Here is a 22406-nt window from a genome sequence, read left to right as displayed (position 1 = left end):
TGATTCAAAGCCAAAGGCTTGGCGGTGCAAGTAAGTAATCCCCTTTCTTCTTGACCTTCGGTTCCTACTTGAATGCCTTTGTTTGAACCCACAGTATAGTCGGCCTTCTGCAGGCCACATGAAGTTAGTTAGTTGTCTCGTGTGTGAGAAAGTGCGAGGATGATGCACACAGGTCACAAGAGTCAACTCCCGCATGAAACACGTATCGTCCAAGACAAAATCACTACCTGCACCAATCTACTGCTTATTTTCAGCGGTGGAAAAGGCCGTTGCATCGTCTCTGCTTTGATGGTTCCGACTTACATGTTGTCAGAGCACAAAGCAAAAAGGCTGTGTAAATCTGCGAAAGCAGTGAGTGTCGTTCTATTCTGTGAGCTACTCGACCACGTCGCCGTTGGTGGTTGCGGCCCCACGACGATCACCCACTCACGGTCATCACAGTCAGTGCAATCAGTTGCGTAGTTTCAGTGCGGCCGTTGGCAGTGTTGTAGGCACGGCAGCCATTACTGGGCCAGTGACGATTCTGCAAGTAGCAAAGACGTGCACTTCTGTCTTCTCTCTAGCTGTGTAGTTTATAGTTCGCGTCTTTCTGAGTTTGCGAGAGCCGTTGCCTGACGCTTGGAACAGTCAGCTTCAAATATATTTTCCAGGGATGCCGAAGTGAAGTGGAGGAGCGAGAGAGTGAGCAAGAGATAGGGAGAGACAAAGCCTAGACAAGACAATGGCTGTAGCACAAGATCTCGCGACGATTCAGGCCTTCATGAGCAGCCTTCGGAAGCAGGAGCCGCCGTATAGCTGCTTCGTTTGTCAAAAAATGTATCGAAGTTTCAGTGGAATGGAGTATCACCTGAAGGAAGTAGGTCACGATGAAAACGGCAAGGAGCGCTCTAAAAACGTTATTTCAAGACCAATGAACAACACCCCGAAGAAGGCTTTAGCCTCATCGCGGCCCAAAAGTCGTAAGTCGGGTGGCCTCAAGTCGTCTTGTGCATCCTCGCCAGCTCCTGCCAAGAAGGAAACTCTAACTTACAGCGAAGCTCAACGGCTCGTCCAAGTCGACGTGGATGGATCTCTTTCCCGTGTTTCAATGAGAAATGGCCTTGGTGTTGTTGTTGCTAATGAGCCTGAAGCGCGAATGGAAACAACGGATGGAGCCAATACTCAAGATGAAGAGATGGATTTGACTTGCCCTCCTTCAACTGAGATCAGTCTGAATGACCATTCAATTTGTAAATCCACAGCTGTTGACCTTGGAGAACGGGAAAACATCACGGACAGACAGCCCGAGGCCACTGCAGAAGGTCTAAACTATGCTGGTGGTAAAGTTTCTGATTCACCCGAGACTTGCCGTAAGATGCCCAAACGCTCCTGCACTGGTACGAAAAATGTCGGGATGGAGACTGTCAGATCTACTCCTGATGTGAAAAAGAAACAGCGGCGAGCAGCATCCAGCGGAGCGTGCACATCTGCCTTGCCTGTTGCTGTTGTACGCATAATTGAGCCGCCCTGTACGAGCTCGACGCTCGCGGACAAGTCAGCATATTTCCGTTTCATTGAGAAGTCGAATGAGGAGCTCGATGAAGTAGTTGAGTATGATATGGATGAAGATGACAGTGAGTGGTTAGATGGCATCAATGCTAGACGGAAAAAGGACGGTGTGGCCCCGGTGTCGCGCGAGACATTCGAGCTGCTGATGGATCGGCTAGAGAAAGAGTCGTTCTTTGAGAGTAGACGTGACGGGAGCAATGGTGTAGATCCAGCACTGGACGAGGATGCGGTCTGCTGTATCTGCAATGATGGCGAAGTACAAAACAGCAATGCCATCTTGTTCTGTGACATGTGTAATCTGGCAGTGCATCAAGAGTGCTATGGTGTGCCGTTCATTCCGGAAGGCCAGTGGTTGTGCCGTCGTTGCCTCAACTCACCAAGCTGTGCTGTGGACTGTGCTCTTTGTCCGAACAAAGGCGGTGCGTTCAAGCAGACCGACAAGGGCAAGTGGGCGCACGTCGTTTGTGCACTCTGGATCCCGGAGGTACAGTTTGCTAACGCCGTCTTCCTGGAGCCAATCGACTCGATCGACGAGATCCCGGGCGCGCGGTGGCGGCTGACGTGCTACATTTGTCATCGGCGTGGTGGTGCGTGCATACAGTGCGTGAATCGTACCTGTTACACCGCGTTTCATCCCACGTGTGCGCAGCACGCCGGCCTCTACATGAAAATGGAGGTGCTGAAGAAGACGGACGGCGACAAGACGGTACCGAGCATTCGAAAAGTGGTCTACTGTGACGTTCACTCACCTCAGTCGGGAGAAGAGCCCAGTGAGGATCTATCCTGTCACCTGACTGTTGGCAAGGCCATCGTCAGCAAGACAGCACCGCGTGCGCCTCCGTCCGACCTACTAAAAAAGAAGCTGCAGGCCGAACGGCGGCTCAGTGCTCTATCGGCGGCGCCCATTGTTAACATCCCGTTCGTTGCTGACAGCAAGTAAGTGCAGTAGATACTCACTGAATGTGTTGTCAAGGCGTGTGTATCTCGCACTTTGTCTACACACATGCTTAGGGCTAGGGGCCGTCCGGGGTTACCGATTGTTTTTACAAAACGAAAGATTTTAGTATTTTTTCAGTCCCACCCACCCACCTACCTTTTCTGCAGGTAATACGAATTCCGACAGAATATTGATGTCAATTCTCGGCACCCAGAAGTAACCGGGCATTTTCCATCTGCATGCAATAATTATTTTCAAAACGAAACTCCTAAAACCCACCCACCCCCAAACGAAAACTTTTCGTTTAGAAATGCTATTGGTAACCCTGGACGGCCCCTTACAAATATGGACGTGATATTCTTGACTGACAGACTACATAATCTTGCCCGAAAAGCTCTGAACCGAGCTCTATTTCAGTTCGAATGACCTCATATTGTACAGTACATGTAACCGCCTTTCACTATTCCTCACGTACATGCGCACATTGGATATTTAGGCCAAGCTCTAGCATCATTCGATGCCCAGAATAAAATGAAAAACTAAATGTAAATATTAGCTCTTGGCTACGGTGCCAGTCTCTATGCCTGGACATAACTGGAGTGTAAATTTCCTACGTACTGGTATGCACGTTGCATGTCCATTTGCCGCATTGTGATTGCATTGTAAGCACCTGCAGTACATGGCTGCAGTACATGGCTGCAGTACATGGCTGCAGTACATGGCTGCAGTACATGGCTGCAGTACATGGCTGCAGTACATGGCTGCAGTACATGGTTGCAGTACATGGCTGCAGTACATGGCTAGATGTACTGTACATTACAGCTGTGCCGGCCGATGTGCACAGTGTGTGTACTTGTGAAATTCGATTAATAATTAACTTTCACGTCCGGTGTGGGACGTAATGCTGGTATGTGAATAGTAGAGCTGTTTGTTCTCAGGCTTGTGTTTAATTTCCTGTCGGTGGGTTTTGATCGTGTCCGTTTGCTATTGTGTTTGAATGTTCAGACTTGCAGATATTGCCGGTCTTGTTAGCATCAACAAGAAGATGGCCTTTCTGCAAGAGCTGAGAAGCTTTTGGGCACTGAAGCGACAGTCTAGGAGTGGCGTGCCGCTGCTTCGTCGACTGCAAGCGTCTCATCAGAGCCAGAAGAGTGGTTTGGAGGTATGTGTACGTGTATACATGTGTGCGTGCATGTAGCTAGCGACGGACATTTTAGCGACTCTTGTCTATGCAGTTTAGTACAGGTTGAAACCATTGCACTGTAGATAGTGCTTTTAAGTATTCTGTCAGCTTACAGCCATATGCTTAATCAGGTTAGGTCTTGGTTTCTGGAAGCTCAACTTGGCTTGCCACATTCTTGTCCACTGTGATAGACGGAAACTGTTGCTGCTCTCAAGGAACAGCTTGTACATTGGCATCGGTTGCGTCATGACCTGGAACGGTCTCGTCTCTTGATCGAATTAATCCGGAAGAGAGAGAAGTTAAAGCGAGAAGATGTGAGTCCTGATTTATTGTTATTGCTTTTAGGACTGAATGGTTGATTTGTGCGTGTTGGTGTGGTGTGGGTGTGAGGCAGTAATACTTTTTGAAACCATTTGAAATTCATTATTTTGGGGAATAGAAAAGGGAATCGTCTGAAATTAGTTGAAATTAATACCCTGGTGCTATCTGGCACAATACCAGAGAGCCATGTCTCAGTGAGTGTGTTCGATTTTGCCCATGAATCGATGTTGAATCCGTTCATGAATCGCCCCTGGCTATTCACATCACCCCATGTGAATAGGGTGAAGGATTCCGAACCGATTCCAGGGCTCGTGACATGAAGTCGAGCGACGAGATTCCATTCATGAATCGATTCATGGCAGTAATCGAACACACCCACTGACGGTTGTTGAAATGGCACTGCTGTTCTTATTCCGAACTCCGTGAAGACGATGGTAAACAGCAGAATGAAGATCAATATGCCTAGTGCAGAGCCTTATGGAGTATTGTATTATTGGCTTTTGTTATCAGATTTTTCTCTATTGTCTGAATGTGTGACTTGAATTTTTAATTGGGAAAGCTTTCTTTTGTGTAATCTGTAGGCTTCTAAATGTGCTCTCATTAATATTTGTTTTGATTTGTGTAGTTGCGAATGCACCAGCATATGACGGATCTTCAGCTACAGCCACTTACAGTCCTGCTGCGCCGCACATTAGACCAATTGCAGCAGAAGGATGTTCTCAAGATCTTTGCTGAGCCTGTATCTGTTGACGAGGTAAAGTACCCTTTGGATTCTAGATTGTGACTCGCTTGTGCTACATTTACTGCTGCAGCATCTGTTCAACACTTCGTGCGTGTGTGTGTGTGTGTGGGGGGGGTGAGAGAATATTGTTACATGGGTTTTCCTGTCGCGGGTGAGGTGTGTGTGTTGTGTAGAGCACCTCTCTACAAGCACTAGTACTAGGATTTCAGTCTACACTGCATCCTAGTTCTCATCCCCCGTGTTGTGTGCCCCTATACCATGTAATGTTAGCACCTTTGCATTTGCTGTTTGCGCCAGACCGTGACAGAATTTGAGATGTTTGCAGCCATGGCTCCTGATGTCCGATGGATGAAAAGGCTTATAGGCAGTGTGTTGAGGGTTTCTGCTTCCTTGTTGGATGAAGAGCTATCAAACTACTGTAATCATAATGGATTCCAGGCGACCTCTAACTAAATTTCCGTTCCTCTGTGTGTGTGTGTGTGTGTGTGTGTGTGTGTGTGTGTGTGTGTGTGTGTGCTCAGGTCCCCGACTACCTTGAAATCATTGATCAGCCGATGGACTTTAGCACAATGCGTCGCAAGCTAGACAACCATGTGTACATGTCGGTGTCTGCGTTCATCGAAGACTTCCATCTGATTCACCGCAACTGCATGACCTACAATGCCAAGGACACTGTCTATTTCCGGGCTGCGGTGAAGATACGCGACTGCGGCTCTGCGCTGCTTCGCTTTGCTCGCAAACAAGCGGAGCAGGCTGGTATTGACCCAGAAACAGGCATGCATGTCGAACAGGATCTTGATCCGGAGAAACTCCAGCAGCAACTCGACCAAGGTCAGTGTGTTATTTGACTTGTTTCTATTGACACTGTGTTGCGAATGTTGAAGATATTGCGTTGGCGTGTAGTGCTCCACACTAGCAGTAATGAAAGATGAATGCTTCAATCATGGCCTCAAGCATTCTACAGATTTGCCAGGAAAATCTCCATTTACCCGGATGTTCTAGTCAATGTGCGTACCGCATGGACGCACCTTTAAAGCCATGGAGGGATATTCCGATTATAAAGCCAGTCTCAGTTATAAAGCCATGGGCTTCATAAATGAGAAATGTTTTTGTTGTTGTAAAAAAATGAAGGAATTAGTAATACTTGTAGCTCGTGGTTCATTTTTCTTTAGTAATACTAACAAACTTCTAGCCCGGCAGGGGGACTCTGCCTGTACTGTTGGAGCTGAATTAGAGCCGTATCCTGTGTTTCTTTTCAGATGAACTACATACACCACGCGTACTTGTAGGGTTTGCCGGGTGTTAGTGTCCGTCGTGAGTTCCCTTTGGGAACGGACACGATAAGTTACTTTATTTTATATTTTAGCATACACTACGTGTGCTTGTAACACTATGTGCACTTGTATGTAGTTGCAGGCGCAGTTGTCTGACCAGGTCTTACTGGACCTCTACATGCCCCTCTCTTTCAGATCTTACTCTAGCCGAGCAGCTGGTGGAACTTAAGGCAGAGCATGATGAAGTAAAGGAATCATCCAGTCTCGGTAAGTGAAGCAAAGGACCCTGACGGCTGTTGTTTATAACTTGCGGGGCTTTTGCTTGTGCTGTGTGTGATTGCTGGTCGTCCGCTCACGATCCACCTGTCTTCTTTCTCGTGCTCATGCAGGCAAGACGGCTAGGCTACGTGCTCTTCGCAAGCAGATCACGGTCGTTAAGAAGAAAATGGCGCAAGAGGTATGGCCAGTTGTTGTTCCAGTTGAATGCCCATGGATGCTGCTATACAGAAAGACAGCCTAGAGTGTGGTGGTTCTGTTGTTGCTTCTGACCTTGGTCATTCCTACCTATATGCTGTGCTTCCTATATACACTGTACAGTACATGCCGAAGGTCCAAGGCTGCTGCCTACATGACCACTCATGTATCATGTTTGTGTGTGTGGGTGTGTGTGTGGGTGTGTGGGTGTCGGTGTGCATGTGACTTGTTTTGTTTACTAATTTTAGATTGTAGATAAGAAGATTCAGGTCGGCGTCATGATTGCAGATGGTAGGCACGTGTGTGTGTGTGTTTGTGTGTGGGGGTGTACACATGTGTGTATGTGTACGCGTGTGTTTGTGTGTGAAGGGTATACAAATGGGTGGGCTTGAAGAGGGGGTTATTTTGTTGTTTTGTGTGGAAATTGATTGTGAAGTTAGCCCAAGGATTTATATGTATGTGTGCAATGATTGTTCTTGGCAGTCTGTTTGATCAGAGCAGGCTGCCGTGGAAATGATGAGCTTTTTGAGAGACGTTCCACTTTCCACTCCTTTGGTTTTTGCAAACTCAGTGTTGCTAAGTGCCCTCTACCCCCATGCGTACTGCCCAGTGCCATTTTGCAGAATTTTTCAGAGTTTTCCGTGTTCGTTTTTTCAGGTCCACATTTTGACTGTAATTTGTATGTGTAAGTTGGAAAACAAATCAATACTGTACAAATTTTCCAGCCACGGAGTTTACTTGTAAAGCCTACGAATTCAGTACAATTTTCAACTTCACCAGGACATCAATTTAGTCTACTTCTCTTGATTTTCACAATCTAGGGCTCGTTGGAAAGGTCTTGGCAGGAGCAACGCCAGGATTCTAAGCTGCATGATGAAGCCACCACAAATCAGGCGCGGTAACACAGCAAAGTCCAAGCCTAATACCGTATCATCTCTCTTATAAACACAGGTCTCCATTATAAGCACAGTCTCCATTATAAGCACAGGTCGGAGGGCTGTTGAGATTACAAACGCACAGTCTCCAACATAGTCACAGTGATAATACTGGAATGCAGCTGTGCGCCAGTCATACAGTCATATAAAACATAAAAGTGCTCCACGTGCGTGACTTCCACTTCCTCATCATTCTTTTTTCTTCTCTCTGTTCTCTAATCATGAAAACCGAGTTCAATTCCAATTTGAGTGTGTTACCGGTATGCAACTTTCTTGACTTTTTCATGGTTGAAAAAATATAAACACGGTCTCCAGTATTATCACGGTCTCCTCTATAAGCACGGGTGCGAGGTGGGTTGAAAAAATATAAGTACAGTGTTTATAAGGGAGATAATACAGTATGCAAGCAAATTTGTCCCATCAACACCACTCTCCTTTATCGCAGGACGCTCAATTTTTTTCGAGGCGATTCAAACTTCAGCCGGCTACGTCATTCTGATGTGCTCGGTCGCTCAAAGATCACGCGAAAAGGGATTAACCCCCAAAATGGCGAAGAAATCTATCAAAAATTTGAATTTGCCGAGGTACGACTACCTGAGTACGGCGCGTGATATGAATTCCGACATCGTAACTCTTCGGTGATAGTTGCATTGGACAGCTTGGAGTTTTCGCTACCACGTAGACCCTTCGATTGTTGAATTTGCACAAGAAACGATGGAGTTACGAAGGTTTTAGTAATCGATCATTCATGATCGTTTGCGGGATATTTCGATTGAAATCCGTACTGCGGACAAAACTTCGTTTTTCCATAAAAATACGGACAAATACGGGCGTTTGGCATCACTGCAAACTGATGGCATGTCACATGGACCATGAGCTCAGGAAAGCAGGGTCACACTGCACTCATATCCGAATAGGCTGTAACATTAGATGCTTGTTCTCGTATGACAGGAAGTTGAATGGAGTGCACAGCATTGGCTTCCTGGTTTACTTTGTATACATCGAATCTGATATTTATATTGTGTGTTCGCTTCTATGCTCAGGTGAACCCATGGACTTTCCCGACGGCGTAACCCCGTCATCAAAGCTCAAGCCACAGAAAAGACGCAGCACTGGTGGAGGCCCACGGCGAAAACGCCACCGTGCCAGTGATCTGTCCAATGACGCTGCCAACAGTACCACGGCAGAAAGCTGTCCGGACACCGATGATGTGGAAGGAGATCGGCCCGCTGACCTCACAATGGAAGACTCGGAAACACCGCTGCGGATCAAGTCTCCTGATGGAGCCGGTCGCAATGGCCTTGTGGCAGGTGATTCCGGTGCGAGACCGCAGCGCCAGCGCAAGCCGAGCAATCGCATGCGAGAGACGGATGACTTCACGCTGCGTTGCGCTACAGTAACACGTACATCTAGTCGAGAGGTTGTATTGGACTTACCTGCATCACCTTCGTCCATATCTCCCACCGGTGCTACTCCCGTCTCGCTTTCTGGTGGTTTCAACGGCCAGGTGCCAGTTGCAGCTGGAGAAGAAGCAATGGATACATCATCAGGTGCAGCTTTGGTTGGCTCGCACCCTGATCCAGCTGTTGCTAGCCGTGCCAGCAATCCAGTCGTATCTCTGCCTAGAATAAAGCGAAGTCCTACAAGTTCATCTTCAGATCTGGCGGCACCAGAGGAGATGGACACCTCTGCAGATGGTGTGGTAAATGGTCATGAAGTCGCCGCAGGCGTGGCCACACCGAGATCATTTGCGGCGAAGTCCTCCGCATCTTCACCGTCCTCGTCTTCTTCCGCCTCCTCTTCGACTCAACAGCCACATGAGAATCATCCTGGCAGCCCCAAACCCAGTTCATCAGGAACACCACCCAGCCATAACAGCTTATCATCACCCGTTGGCCGAAAGAAACGTAAGCCTGGTCGGCCGCGTAACCCGGCAAGGCATCCGAGTGTGACATCCCTGTCATCGTCTGACTCCACGTTTAGTGAAGAAGTATTCAAGTTTTCTAATGGCCACCTTAGAAACTGCAGTGATGCGGAAGATGGCAAGCCAGAGGAATCCGCACTTCCTATTGAACTAAAGCCCATGGACTTGGTATGGGCTAAGTGCCGTGGCTATCCTTCCTATCCCGCTGTGGTAAGTAACCATGGTAACAGGGGGGGGGGGGGGTCGGTCACCCCGTCCTCTACTGTTGTTTACTCTGCTGTGTGCCTTGTGGATATGTGTGTCACTGTGTTGTTATGTGGGTGTGGGTGGGCGGGTGTGGCTCTCCGATTGGATTTCATGACATCACAGGAATGGAAAGCGATGTCGTGCAGGTTTATAATTTATATTTTACACCTGCACGAGCCTTTTACCCTGGTTTAACCCTTTTACCCTGCAGTGGTAAACGGGTTACTGATGTCAGCGCCTTTAAAGCCATGGCCTTATATTCGAAACACCGCTGCTTTCCTAGATATTTTAGATGCAAAATGACTCACCCACTACGCCATGCTGTAAAAGTCAAAGTACACACTGAAATGTCAATTTTCATCCACTGGTTCACCCTTTCTGCTGGGCTGGAAGTTTGAAGCCATGGCTTTATAATCGAATATAGCGCCATGGCTTTATAATCGAATATAGCGCCATGGCTTTAAAGGTGCGGACATACGGTAATTATCCCTTTCACACTCTCAGAATGCATTCAAAATAGGCTTTCACAGAATTCAACTATTTCATACTTTCATTCATCCATAACTCCAGTTTCCCTTGGCAGATTTTCCTGATCTTGGGCTATCTAGAAAACTCGCATTGCAGCTGTTCACTGTATTGCTTCAGCGATTGTTCCTACAGATAGCCTGGAGTTTTCTCTCCAAAATAGATATTTAGATGTTCGAGTTTGTGGCCAAAATTGACTGAGTTACGCTAGTTAGTAATCGATCACCAGTGCTCGATTTTCAAATGTGATGCCATGAAATGGTTCAGAGGAGATATCTGATGAGCGATGCACCTCAGCCTCCTCGTGAAGTAGTCCTCAGTTGTAGTTTCTTTGAGCTTCGACGATGTGTCTTGCTCTACTTTGTTGGCTTGTTCAGATTGTGGATCCTGCCATGACTGAAGAGGAAGGTGATTTTGGTTGCGGATATTACGTACCACTACCACCAGTGGGCGTCTTGCGTGTCCAGCGCACTGACAATGACAACCTTGTCTTGTTCTTTGACTCGCGCCGCACTTGGTGAGTTGCAGCATTTTGCAGAGGCTAGAGCCCAGGGAGCCATGTAAGGGGCCATGGGAGAATGCATGTTCTCCGTGCGGGGACATCGAAATGTGTGACAGACTGGCTCCCGAGTCCAACATGATCCTCTGAAAGCAGTGGTGTGTCCTCTCTAAGACTTTTTTTGGCACGGAAAATCGCTGTGTTGCCACACCTGCCGACATGTCAGTAGCCTGCCGATTTTTGAGGCCTGTAATGACCTGCTGACAATTGACCTTCTCCTGCCGACAACAGCCATGAAAGTATCCAAGTTTGCCCTTGTGCTTGGTTTAGAAGTCATGGTCCAGATTTTTGGCTATTACTGCTCATCACGAGTGTTTCCATAGCTCTCTCCTAAGGTGCTAAGCGAATCATCAGCTGCCTGGGGAAAATCGGCAAACTCAGCCTGAGTCTCATGCAAAGCCGTGAAAGGTTTTCTTAACAGTTCCGCGCACGCGTGTGTGTCTGTGTATCTGTGTATTGGGGTTACTCTGAAGGAGGGGGGGGGGGGGGGGGTCCGGGGGCAAAGCCCCCGGATGATGCATTTTTATTTTTTTCATCCTAATGATATTTGGCTATGATGATGTGGCAACACTGAAATCGTACCCCGGAACCTCTCTATTATGTCCACAATGAGCTTGTTCAGACTTGTGTCTGCCATCTCACGAGGTCTCACAAACTGTGTCATAAAATAACACACTATATGGGGCCATCCGTAATTATCGAATTTTTTTGCGAAACGAAATATAAACTGTAGAAAGGAAAGGAATATATGGATACGAGTTAAGAGTAACTGTCCACCACTGTAACTAGATACTACATGTATATGCAGACAGAAAGTGCAACAACTAGGCACACAACTGACAGTACTGAGACATTCGAGGACCTGACACCGAGCTCCAACACATCTCCGGAGCGCTAACCAATTAAGGAATGATCAAAGAAAATGAGTACAAGCGAAGTCCCACGGAAACAAAGAATGTCGATTGTCACTGGACGATGACGAGATCCTTTCAAATTGGGAGGCTGTTGGTTAGTGCTCCGGAGATGTGTTTGAGCTTGATATCGAGTCGCTGAATGTCTCGGTACTGTTACAGTGATGGACGGTTACCATTAAATTGTATCCACAGTGTCTCTTTCCTTTCAACATTTATTACTGGCTCAACATCCGAGTTTCATTACATTACATTTCTCTCGGTTATTGGAGAATACAAAATCATCTCTGCACATCCCGATGTGTCTTACGTAGGTCTATGGGTATGTGTGTGTGTGTGTACGTGTGTGTACGTGTGTGTGTGTGTGTGTGTGTGTGTGTGTGCATACAGGCAATGGCTCCCAAGATCCAAGCTGGCTCCATTGGGCTTCCGTCAGTCACTGGATGCTGAGAAGCTAATGGAGTGTCGCAAGCCCGGGACGCGGCGCTCAGTCAGCAAGGCATTTGACCGTGCTCTCATGCACCAGTTACGCTCCAGGTCAGCAAAAGACCCGGATAGCCATGCGCTGCCGCCGGAAGATATGCTAGAAAAGGAAGATGAGGAAAGTGGTCAAATGGAGGAGGAAGAGGAAGATGAAGACTCATAGTGAACCGTATCTTGTTCACCCCTTTTGTTCCTGTGGATTAGTGTGCGTGAGCGAGTGCGTGCATAGAATGTAGAACTTCCACCGACTACAAAATCGTAGATTGTCTTGATGGCTGCGAGTCTTTCCTGAGTATGTGTTATCCTGGTGTTTGTTATTCTTGTCTAACCTATTCTATTCTATTGTACATATTGATTTGCTATTATTCACCGCTCTTTGTCCTGCTATCCATGTCGTTGAGGATCCGAATCCCATTTGGCTGCTGTTGCTGCTGACACTGTCCGTGCCTTTATTTTTCATTATTTTTAGGTGTCTTAGTTGTTGTCTAGGTTTAGTGTGTGTATATGTCCTAGTGTCAGGCTCATTGATATGTGTGGCCGTGTGTGTGTGTTTTCATTAGTTCAACTTATCTTTTCTACTTTTTCTCCTGAGCAGCTTTGGCTCCTTCCTGGCCATTTTTACGGAGGTCACCACACTGCTACTACTCACTCCACCCTCAGCTACCTCTGTGTGTGCTTTTATTTTGCCTCCTCCGCCTCCTCTTGCTGCTTCTACTACGGGGTGGAAGTGTGCTGGCTCAGGTGTGCACTGGTGGTGCGTTGGCGTTGTGTTTGTACAATGCTCTCTTCTACGCTGTTCTTCTTAGCTCATTACTCCTTTCTTGCGGCAGCAGCAGCATGTGCTGTGTGTCATGCTGCTCCTTGTGTTGTTTGCTGGTCACACTTCAACTTGGATCCTTGAACCGAATACGTGATATACAATTACAAATACTTGTGTGTTCGTTCGTGTGTGTGGTGGCATGTGTGTGGTGGCATGTGTGTGGTTCATGGTGGCATGTTGCTATTACCTTTCACGGTGATGGTGAGTGAGAATTCAGTAGAAATTTACCACACATTTTCGATTGCAAAAAAATACGCCACTGTGTCTATAAGGCACACCCACCCATCCTTTCCCCCAAGAAAACTCCTTACGTGTACTGCACAGCGTTCGTACTAAACAGTGAACACATACAAAATAACACCCAAAACGGGGCAATGTGATGAGACAAAAGCACAATCTTCAACGAAAGCTCAGGTTTAGGTAGAGAAAAAAATTACAAGTGCTTGTAGTGAACACGGTATACATTGCAGTCGGTATGAGGAAACAAAATGTGCATTCATCTTTGGACAGTAAAGACACCGAGCAAGACAGCCCAGGTTTCCCTTGCGAATAGAAGAATGAACTAGCAAAACAAGTGAATATGGGGGGGGGGGGGGGGGGGGGGGCACGGAGCACATTCACGGTAAACGGCCACACATATGGCCAAAGAAGTATGGTATGTGCAAAACAATTCAATCGCATGAACACAGAGAATGGAAAGAAGAAATTCAGAATTAGCAACAGATTACAATGATGACTCTCAGACCACTATGCTCTGAGTATTGCTCAAACGGTCCAACAACAATTATTTCAAGGGCCAAACCTGTTGTATTCAATGTCGAGCAAGACAATGCAATCAATACGAAATAAAACAGAAAGTGATCACGTAGCCGGCCAGGGGTTCTGACACGGAATGGAGGAAAGACCAGACCAGTCACCGCGCTTGCACTAGAGACATCGGGGCTGGTCGATGTACGTGCGCAGGGACTGCAGACGAGACTCCCGCCGCACAGCTACTGTGACAATGCACGACAAAGTCCAGAGCAGACTGGCACATGCGTACGGGTGCTGCACACACGGTGTACACACACGTACACCATGACCTAATCAGACACCTGGCAGAGCAGAGCTGTACCCTTGGCAATCCAATAATCCTGGGGCTTGTCCGACGGTACGTACACGGCCACCACAAAATTTGTCGAGTGACCTGCAAAGAGACCACGCAACACAAAGAGAAAGGAGAAAAACAACTTGGCCAGCACATCTTGAGAGTCCAGTAGCTCAAAAAAATACTCTCAGGGAGCGCAAGGCAAACAGGAAATCTGACCAACAGTACTACGATGGTGCAGCAATTTGATGTGACGGACCATGCTCATAATCAATGTTATGAGCCACTTGTGCGACCCGCAAGGAGAAGTAGATGCACTACAGTCCATTTCAAAAATATAGACGCATGGCATTTTCGAAATATTTCAAATTTGGCTGGAGCTTTTCGAGAACTTTTTTCGGAATATTTCTCAGGTCCTTCCTGCAATTAATCTCATATCGATTTTTAAGCGATTGGATAGCAAACACCCAATTTCCAAATTTTTATGCACAAAGTGATCACAGATTTTATGTGGTATAGATGCTGGCCTAACGGTTTTTTGAACTCACGCGTCTATATTTTTTTGAAACGCACTGTAGAGAGATTCACGGGGTTTCTAAACTTAGCACAAAACGAAGCAAAAGACATGACCGGACTTTCTGGGGTTGAAGCTTATCTTGGCGGTATACTGTTACATTCCAGTTTGTACACATTTGTTTGAAAAGAAAGTTTACTGGGGTGAGTTTGGCCTGATGTTTCAGCCAAAAAGGTTGGCATTGACCAAGGGAGTTATGTTTCGCGACGGACCTTGACCAGAGTATTCATACTAGTATTTATTTCTAGCGACTCACCCGTAGTCGACAATACACCGGCACGAGCTGCAGTTTTGTACAGTGGGCACTTGTACAGAGTGTCCTCCGGTACGTAGTTCTGACTAGGTAGCATGTGGAGTACTGGCAATGGCTAAGGACAGCAAATAACAACCGCAACAACGTCCCAGTACAAACAAAGAATGGTCACACCCGCCAACACGCATCACAGCAACAACACGCACACATGTACACATGCATATACACGGAAGATACAGACAATCAAAACGTTTAACACAACACACCTATTTTTTTTAATTTTATTGAGAGCAATTCTTGAATTTGTGATGGTTTTTCGAGGTATATCCATGCCAAATGGTCTTCTACCGACAGAAGCAAAGCAATGCCATGCATTGCCTCCAGAACGGCTACTCTCGGATGCCCAGTAACATATCTGGTACAGTGTGTCAAAGGAACTCAGGATGGCCAATGCTGCACTTCGAAGTAAGAAAATGCTACTATTCCCAGTTATTCAGTCCAGTCGCATTTAATGTTCACAATATATCTCCGTTCTGCAATTACGCCCAATGTTTAGGCTTTGCATATTTTCTTCGCGAAATAAACTAAGCCCACACGTCTGACACACGCCTCCACTCAGATAACACACTCGTACCAGCAGCGCATCAGCACATAGGCATCGTCTGAAATGTCGAGAGAAGGCGCAGGGACCAGAGCTGCACACATGTACATACCGGGTTCATTTCACCGGGCAGGGCATCGGCCAGGACTGCAGTGTCATCATTCCAACGCGATGCATCCATGAAGAGACCGTGAACAAGCACACCATCGTCCACCTTGGCCAACTAGGACAGCAGAGAGAGAGAGAGAGAGAGAGAGAGAGAGAGAGAGAGAGAGAGAGAGAGAGAGAGAGAGAGAGAGAGAGAGAGAGAGAGAGAGAGAGAGAGAGAGAGAGAGAGAGAGAGAGAGAGAGAGAGAGAGAGAGAGAGAGAGAGAGAGAGAGAGAGAGAGAGAGAGAGAAAGAGAGAGAAGAAAGAAAAAGAAAGAGAGAGAGACCCTAAAGGCTTGTGAGAGTATACAACAACAGGTCAAAGCCCACACACCATATGTCTCCGTATGCAGGTAGGATGTGCACTGCAAGCCTTGACATCCATCGGCTAATCTAATATACCAAGGAAACCTAACATATCCTGCAAACCTGGATAGGATGGGCCTATTCTGTTTTCATTATAGATCTTAGTTAGTTACCTCTTCGTCCATTGGTATGGTTTTTCCGCCAATGGCAGCCGACGCTTGATTGTAGAAGTCCTCCTGCTTGCGATAAACGGGCACTGGAGACCAGCGGAATGAGAGCTCATCGATGGGCAGGTTAAACTTACGGGCGTGGTTCTGAAGAGTGCCGGTGAGGAAACCTTGCACCAGTGCATGCAGGACAACAAGATAGTCAGCAGATAGTCAGCAGATAGTCAGCAGATAGTCAGCAGGTGCTCTCATCAGTACATTCACTGTGCTGCGAGAAGCTTTGAGAACTAGCACCAGTGAGAACTGGTACCTCACCCTCCTTGGATAACTAGCACCAGTGAGAACTGCTACCTCACCCTCCTTGGATAACTAGCACCAGTGAGAACTGCTACCTCACCCTCCTTGGATAACTAGCACCAGTGAGAACTGCTACCTCACCCTCCTTGGATAACTAGCACCAGTGAGAACTGGTACCTCACCCTCCTTGGATAACTAGCACCAGTGAGAACTGGTACCTCACCCTCCTTGGATAACTAGCACCAGTGAGAACTGCTACCTCACCCTCCTTGGATAACTAGCACCAGTGAGAACTGGTACCTCACCCTCCTTGGATAACTAGCACCAGTGAGAACTGGTACCTCACCCTCCTTGGATAACTAGCACCAGTGAGAACTGGTACCTCACCCTCCTTGGATAACTAGCACCAGTGAGAACTGCTACCTCACCCTCCTTGGATAACTAGCACCAGTGAGAACTGGTACCTCACCCTCCTTGGATAACTAGCACCAGTGAGAACTGCTACCTCACCCTCCTTGGATAACTAGCACCAGTGAGAACTGGTACCTCACCCTCCTTGGATAACTAGCACCAGTGAGAACTGGTACCTCACCCTCCTTGGATAACTAGCACCAGTGAGAACTGGTACCTCACCCTCCTTGGATAACTAGCACCAGTGAGAACTGCTACCTCACCCTCCTTGGATAACTAGCACCAGTGAGAACTGGTACCTCACCCTCCTTGGATAACTAGCACCAGTGAGAACTGCTACCTCACCCTCCTTGGATAACTAGCACCAGTGAGAACTGCTACCTCACCCTCCTTGGATAACTAGCACCAGTGAGAACTGGTACCTCACCCTCCTTGGATAACTAGCACCAGTGAGAACTGGTACCTCACCCTCCTTGGATAACTAGCACCAGTGAGAACTGGTACCTCACCCTCCTTGGATAACTAGCACCAGTGAGAACTGGTACCTCACCCTCCTTGGATAACTAGCACCAGTGAGAACTGCTACCTCACCCTCCTTGGATAACTAGCACCAGTGAGAACTGCTACCTCACCCTCCTTGGATAACTAGCACCAGTGAGAACTGCTACCTCACCCTCCTTGGATAACTAGCACCAGTGAGAACTGGTACCTCACCCTCCTTGGATAACTAGCACCAGTGAGAACTGGTACCTCACCCTCCTTGGATAACTAGCACCAGTGAGAACTGCTACCTCACCCTCCTTGGATAACTAGCACCAGTGAGAACTGGTACCTCACCCTCCTTGGATAACTAGCACCAGTGAGAACTGGTGCCTCACCCTCCTTGGATAACTAGCACCAGTGAGAACTGGTACCTCACCCTCCTTGGATAACTAGCACCAGTGAGAACTGGTACCTCACCCTCCTTGGATAACTAGCACCAGTGAGAACTGGTACCTCACCCTCCTTGGATAACTAGCACCAGTGAGAACTGGTACCTCACCCTCCTTGGATAACTAGCACCAGTGAGAACTGGTACCTCACCCTCCTTGGATAACTAGCACCAGTGAGAACTGGTACCTCACCCTCCTTGGATAACTAGCACCAGTGAGAACTGCTACCTAACCCTCCTTGGATAACTAGCACCAGTGAGAACTGGTACCTCACCCTCCTTGGATAACTAGCACCAGTGAGAACTGGTACCTCACCCTCCTTGGATAACTAGCACCAGTGAGAACTGGTACCTCACCCTCCTTGGATAACTAGCACCAGTGAGAACTGGTACCTCACCCTCCTTGGATAACTAGCACCAGTGAGAACTGGTACCTCACCCTCCTTGGATAACTAGCACCAGTGAGAACTGGTACCTCACCCTCCTTGGATAACTAGCACCAGTGAGAACTGCTACCTCACCCTCCTAGGATAACTAGCACCAGTGAGAACTGGTACCTCACCCTCCTTGGATAACTAGCACCAGTGAGAACTGCTACCTCACCCTCCTTGGATAACTAGCACCAGTGAGAACTGGTACCTCACCCTCCTTGGATAACTAGCACCAGTGAGAACTGGTACCTCACCCTCCTTGGATAACTAGCACCAGTGAGAACTGGTACCTCACCCTCCTTGGATAACTAGCACCAGTGAGAACTGCTACCTCACCCTCCTTGGATAACTAGCACCAGTGAGAACTGGTACCTCACCCTCCTTGGATAACTAGCACCAGTGAGAACTGGTACCTCACCCTCCTTGGATAACTAGCACCAGTGAGAACTAGCACCAGTGAGAACTAGCACCAGTGATAACTAGCACCAGTGATAACTGGTACCTCACCCACCGAATCGCCCTCTTTCTGGCATGTAGAATACATGTAGAAGATAGCACAAAAGTTCATGCTTGTAAATTTTGTTGTTGTTGTTGTTGTTGTTTCAAATCTTTATTCTCACGATAGCCAGTGGCCAATAAGAGATTGTTGTTGTTGTTGTTGTTGTTGTTGTTGTTGTCACACACACAGTCTAACGCTGTTGTCAACCAGTTAGTAGCATACGTCTCGCCACATGACTGCAAATAATTCCGGACAACTTTTCATCTGCAGGCATACTCACCTTGTGGGAAAAAGAATCCAGATAGCCAGTAGGACCTAGGCAGGCCATTGTGAATCCAGTGCTGAGCAGAAGCAACGAAACACAACACATCCATGTGCTAGTGTCATGGCCGCGCTTGGCGGGTTTGTGACTTGGCTTAGATCAGTCTAGTGACTACCCAGGTAGACGACCAATATAGTCGCCATCCAAGTTGCTAGCTCACACCTGTTTTCCGGCTCACACAAGGTAGTCGAAGGGGAGCAATCAAAGATACTTTTATTCGTTGGAAGAAGGCGGCTTTTATGTGATTTTGGTTATAGTATAATTGTGATAATAATTAGTAGGAAATATTTAGTATAGCTTCGGGGAGCTCGCTCACCCACATTACATGATAGTGTTACAAATATGAGTGATCTCCGAGGTTATTCGTACGTCGATCGTGCGACGGAGCCTGGAGTACGCCGTCGGATGTTGCTGCAGCTAGAGCGCGCCGCCTTCGTAAGGTGTCTTGATTGGGTCACCCTTCATCTTCTGCCCCGTAGGCTCTTCCCTCTCATTACCCCATAGGGCGCTTCACGGTCAAGCCGCGACCTCTCCCAAAAAAAGGGATAACGGAGTCCGCAGTGCGCGAAGCACTTGCAGGACCCTTTATGTCGTACGACGCGAGAAGAGGTGCCATGCTTGCTCGACTAACAAAGGTATCAGCTCCCTTGCAGGACTAAGCAGGGTCCCCTCAAGCTACACAGTGTAGTGAGTACAATGCTGACGACTTGTACTGAAGGTGTAGCCGCCGTACGACAACACTTGTGACTCGAGGCCACGAGTTGTAAGCCATGATTGCTCAACTAACGAAAGTGCCAAATCCTTCGCAGGACCAATCATGGTTCTTACAGAACTCTAGAATATTTCGGAGCCCAGCTTTTGGCTGCTGAATCTCATTGCGTGGTCGCTTTCACGACGAGTCGAGTCCGGGTCATGACACTAGTACATACACTTGGAGAGAGTTACGGCAGCTGAAGAGAGTACTCTTGATACCATGTACCAGGAAACGCCAGGATGCAGAGCTGTCTACACATACAGAGAAGGGCCAATTTAATTAACCGTTAGAGGTGACTCCGAGTTTCATGCATGAATCAATCCTCAGACACCACACTGCTATCTGATCATGCCGAATAGCGACAGGCATCCAGGTTGCTGCTGTGGTACAGCAACACATGCCAATGAAGCTAGTGAAGAGGACCACGCATGGCAGTGCGGGCAATGGGGAGAGCCTGGCATGATGAATGATGGGAAGTCACACCGGTCAAACCCGTCAATTCCACAACGCCAAAAAAGAAGACTTGAGGACTTACATCAACAAAATGAACTCTGAGCACTAAGTCCTTGATCCAGGATCCCAGTGTTTTCATGGATGGATATGCAGCCGTTGCCCACAGCGTTGGAACCTACGCATGAGAACAGGACAAACGAATGGTAGAGCACAAAGAAGTAGTCAAATCCTGCCGAACATGCTTTCAAGGCTGACGGACGGTAGACAGTTGCTGTCGTAGTACTAGTTATGTGCAGTAGTTCCATGGACATCATGGCTCTTTCATACGCAAAGCTAATGGCATCTAGGGAAACAGCAAGGTCGAGAAATACAATTGTCATTGTTGCTTCCAGCAGCTTGCCCAGGCTTCGCTGAACCAAGAAATCGATTCCAATTGCTGCGTATTGCCCACGTACGAGAAACATACACATGCATCCATGGAGTAGAAAGCAGTGACAGCAGTACCTGGCTGTTTAGGAAGCTGGTGTAGACTGCTTCCAATTCCAGCGACATGACTACCAGTCCCTTGATTGCTTTCTTGATGGTGTGCATAGAGTTCTGGTCAAGGGAACACCAAACCAAATCGAGCAACAACAGTCAAACAAGGTGAAGAGGAATACAGCAAGGAAGGTGATCAAGTTTTGAAGGAAGTGGCAAGGAAACGGGCTAAGTGATATTGTCAGGCAATCGTTAGTTGGTCAAGAGCTACGCACAGACCTTGATGACTTTGAGTAGCCTATTGAAGCGATCGACTTCTTGCTGTAACACAGTTGTGAGACTGTTGACACGACCTTCCGAGTCCGGCTTGAACATACCTGAGTGGATACACGCAAGTGTACAAGTAGCAGACAAGAGCAGACAACACATGCCAATGAAAAAAAACGGTCTTCTAGTGTCGTGAGTAGCAGCTTTGGTACAAGGCAGGTGAACAAACACAGCGCATGGAATCCAAGCACCAGGTCTTCATGTCCACCATAGAACGTATTCTATCATGGAAATAGGATACCATTGGGGTACATGTCGCAATGTGCATCACCACCACTAGAGACACTCACTTTCATCAGCCTCTTCAAGGTTCAGTGAATCTGGAAGACGTCCCAGCACACTGTCAGCCAGTTCAAACACCACTTCATCGCTGGTCTTGCCTCCACCGCCTCCACCGAGTCGTGGCTGAACGTCAAGAATAGTGCCGACCAACGATGTCGTTTCTTGAATCTACATGTACGTGCATCAAGAAAACAAAGCGACAAGTGGAAACGGGGCAACGAGCAATTAATCCTTCCTTCCGCGGTGTTTTCAAACAGTCCACTGCCCTGGCATGAAGTGTTTTCAAACAGTCCGCTACCCTGGCATGAAGTGTTTTCAAACAGTCCGCTACCCTGGCATGAAGTGTTTTCAAACAGTCCGCTACCCTGGCATGAAGTGTTTTCAAACAGTCCGCTACCCTGGCATGAAGTGTTTTCAAACAGTCCGCTACCCTGGCATGAAGTGTTTTCAAACAGTCCGCTACCCTGGCATGAAGTGTTTTCAAACAGTCCGCTACCCTGGCATGAAGTGTTTTCAAACAGTCCGCTACCCTGGCATGAAGTGTTTTCAAACAGTCCGCTACCCTGGCATGAAGTGTTTTCAAACAGTCCGCTACCCTGGCATGAAGTGTTTTCAAACAGTCCACTACCCTGGCATGAAGTGTTTTCAAACAGTCCGCTACCCTGGCATGAAGTGTTTTCAAACAGTCCGCTACCCTGGCATGAAGTGTTTTCAAACAGTCCGCTACCCTGGCATGAAGTGTTTTCAAACAGTCCACTACCCTGGCATGAAGTGTTTTCAAACAGTCCGCTACCCTGGCATGAAGTGACGATGAGAACAGAAATAGGGACACAGTGTACACATTTACTGCCAGCAACAATGCAGTTGCAGTCAAGCAAAACAGTCGCCGAGTCGTACAATACCCCCCCACACCACCACCACCACCAACCACATCATGGCTAGCAGCAGGTAGAACAGCACATGAAAAGCAGACAAGTGCCAGAACACCACAAGAACACACGGTTGACATGTGCATGCTGGTCAGCTGACGTACCTGGAACGTGATGTTGGCGTTTTCATGCATGCCGAAAACTTCCGGATCGTCGTTGAATGGCAGAGACTCGATGTAATCAATGTAGGGCTTCATTTTGTCACCAGTCGGGGAGTAGTAGGCACCTGCAAAGGAATCCATGTGGCAGAGATACAGGAATGACCAATGGCCCAGA

At 47.6% G+C, this 22406-nt stretch overlaps 2 protein-coding genes across 3 annotated transcripts in view; one reads left to right on the top strand and one right to left on the bottom strand.

Annotated features, from left to right (window-relative positions):
• On the top strand, positions 1-12992 carry LOC135809430 (peregrin-like). Of its 2 annotated transcripts, XM_065322781.1 has the most exons (11): positions 7-2484; positions 3491-3647; positions 3860-3982; positions 4615-4743; positions 5253-5562; positions 6201-6272; positions 6395-6462; positions 6728-6770; positions 8458-9548; positions 10487-10626; positions 11970-12992. In XM_065322781.1, exons 1-11 carry the CDS (start codon positions 722-724, stop codon positions 12223-12225), a joined length of 4152 nt encoding a protein of 1383 aa, XP_065178853.1. In that variant the 5' UTR covers positions 7-721; the 3' UTR covers positions 12226-12992. The 2 variants fall into 2 exon arrangements, with proteins under 2 accessions (XP_065178854.1, XP_065178853.1); XM_065322782.1 differs by lacking the exon at positions 10487-10626 and having other exon boundaries at positions 1-2484; positions 11970-12175.
• A 202-nt stretch (positions 12993-13194) lies between these two features.
• LOC135809429 (dynein axonemal heavy chain 6-like) overlaps positions 13195-22406 on the bottom strand; it is a 70117-nt gene continuing 60905 nt past the window's right edge. Inside the window, exons 87-96 of the mRNA XM_065322780.1 lie at positions 22235-22356; positions 21210-21369; positions 20872-20969; positions 20620-20712; positions 20198-20290; positions 18867-18927; positions 16024-16187; positions 15510-15620; positions 14800-14911; positions 13195-14068 (exon numbers count right to left, since the gene is read on the bottom strand). Of these exons, the coding sequence (XP_065178852.1) occupies positions 13965-14068; positions 14800-14911; positions 15510-15620; positions 16024-16187; positions 18867-18927; positions 20198-20290; positions 20620-20712; positions 20872-20969; positions 21210-21369; positions 22235-22356 (1118 nt within the window). The 3' untranslated portion in view covers positions 13195-13964. The remainder of the gene's footprint in view (positions 14069-14799; positions 14912-15509; positions 15621-16023; positions 16188-18866; positions 18928-20197; positions 20291-20619; positions 20713-20871; positions 20970-21209; positions 21370-22234; positions 22357-22406) is intronic.

Source organism: Sycon ciliatum, chromosome 2 (genome assembly GCF_964019385.1).
Source record: "Sycon ciliatum chromosome 2, ocSycCili1.1, whole genome shotgun sequence".
NCBI classification, from domain to species: Eukaryota; Metazoa; Porifera; class Calcarea; order Leucosolenida; family Sycettidae; genus Sycon; species Sycon ciliatum.
The sequence above is the reverse complement of the archived record's forward strand: the minus strand, read 5'-3'. Positions and strand labels throughout refer to the sequence as shown.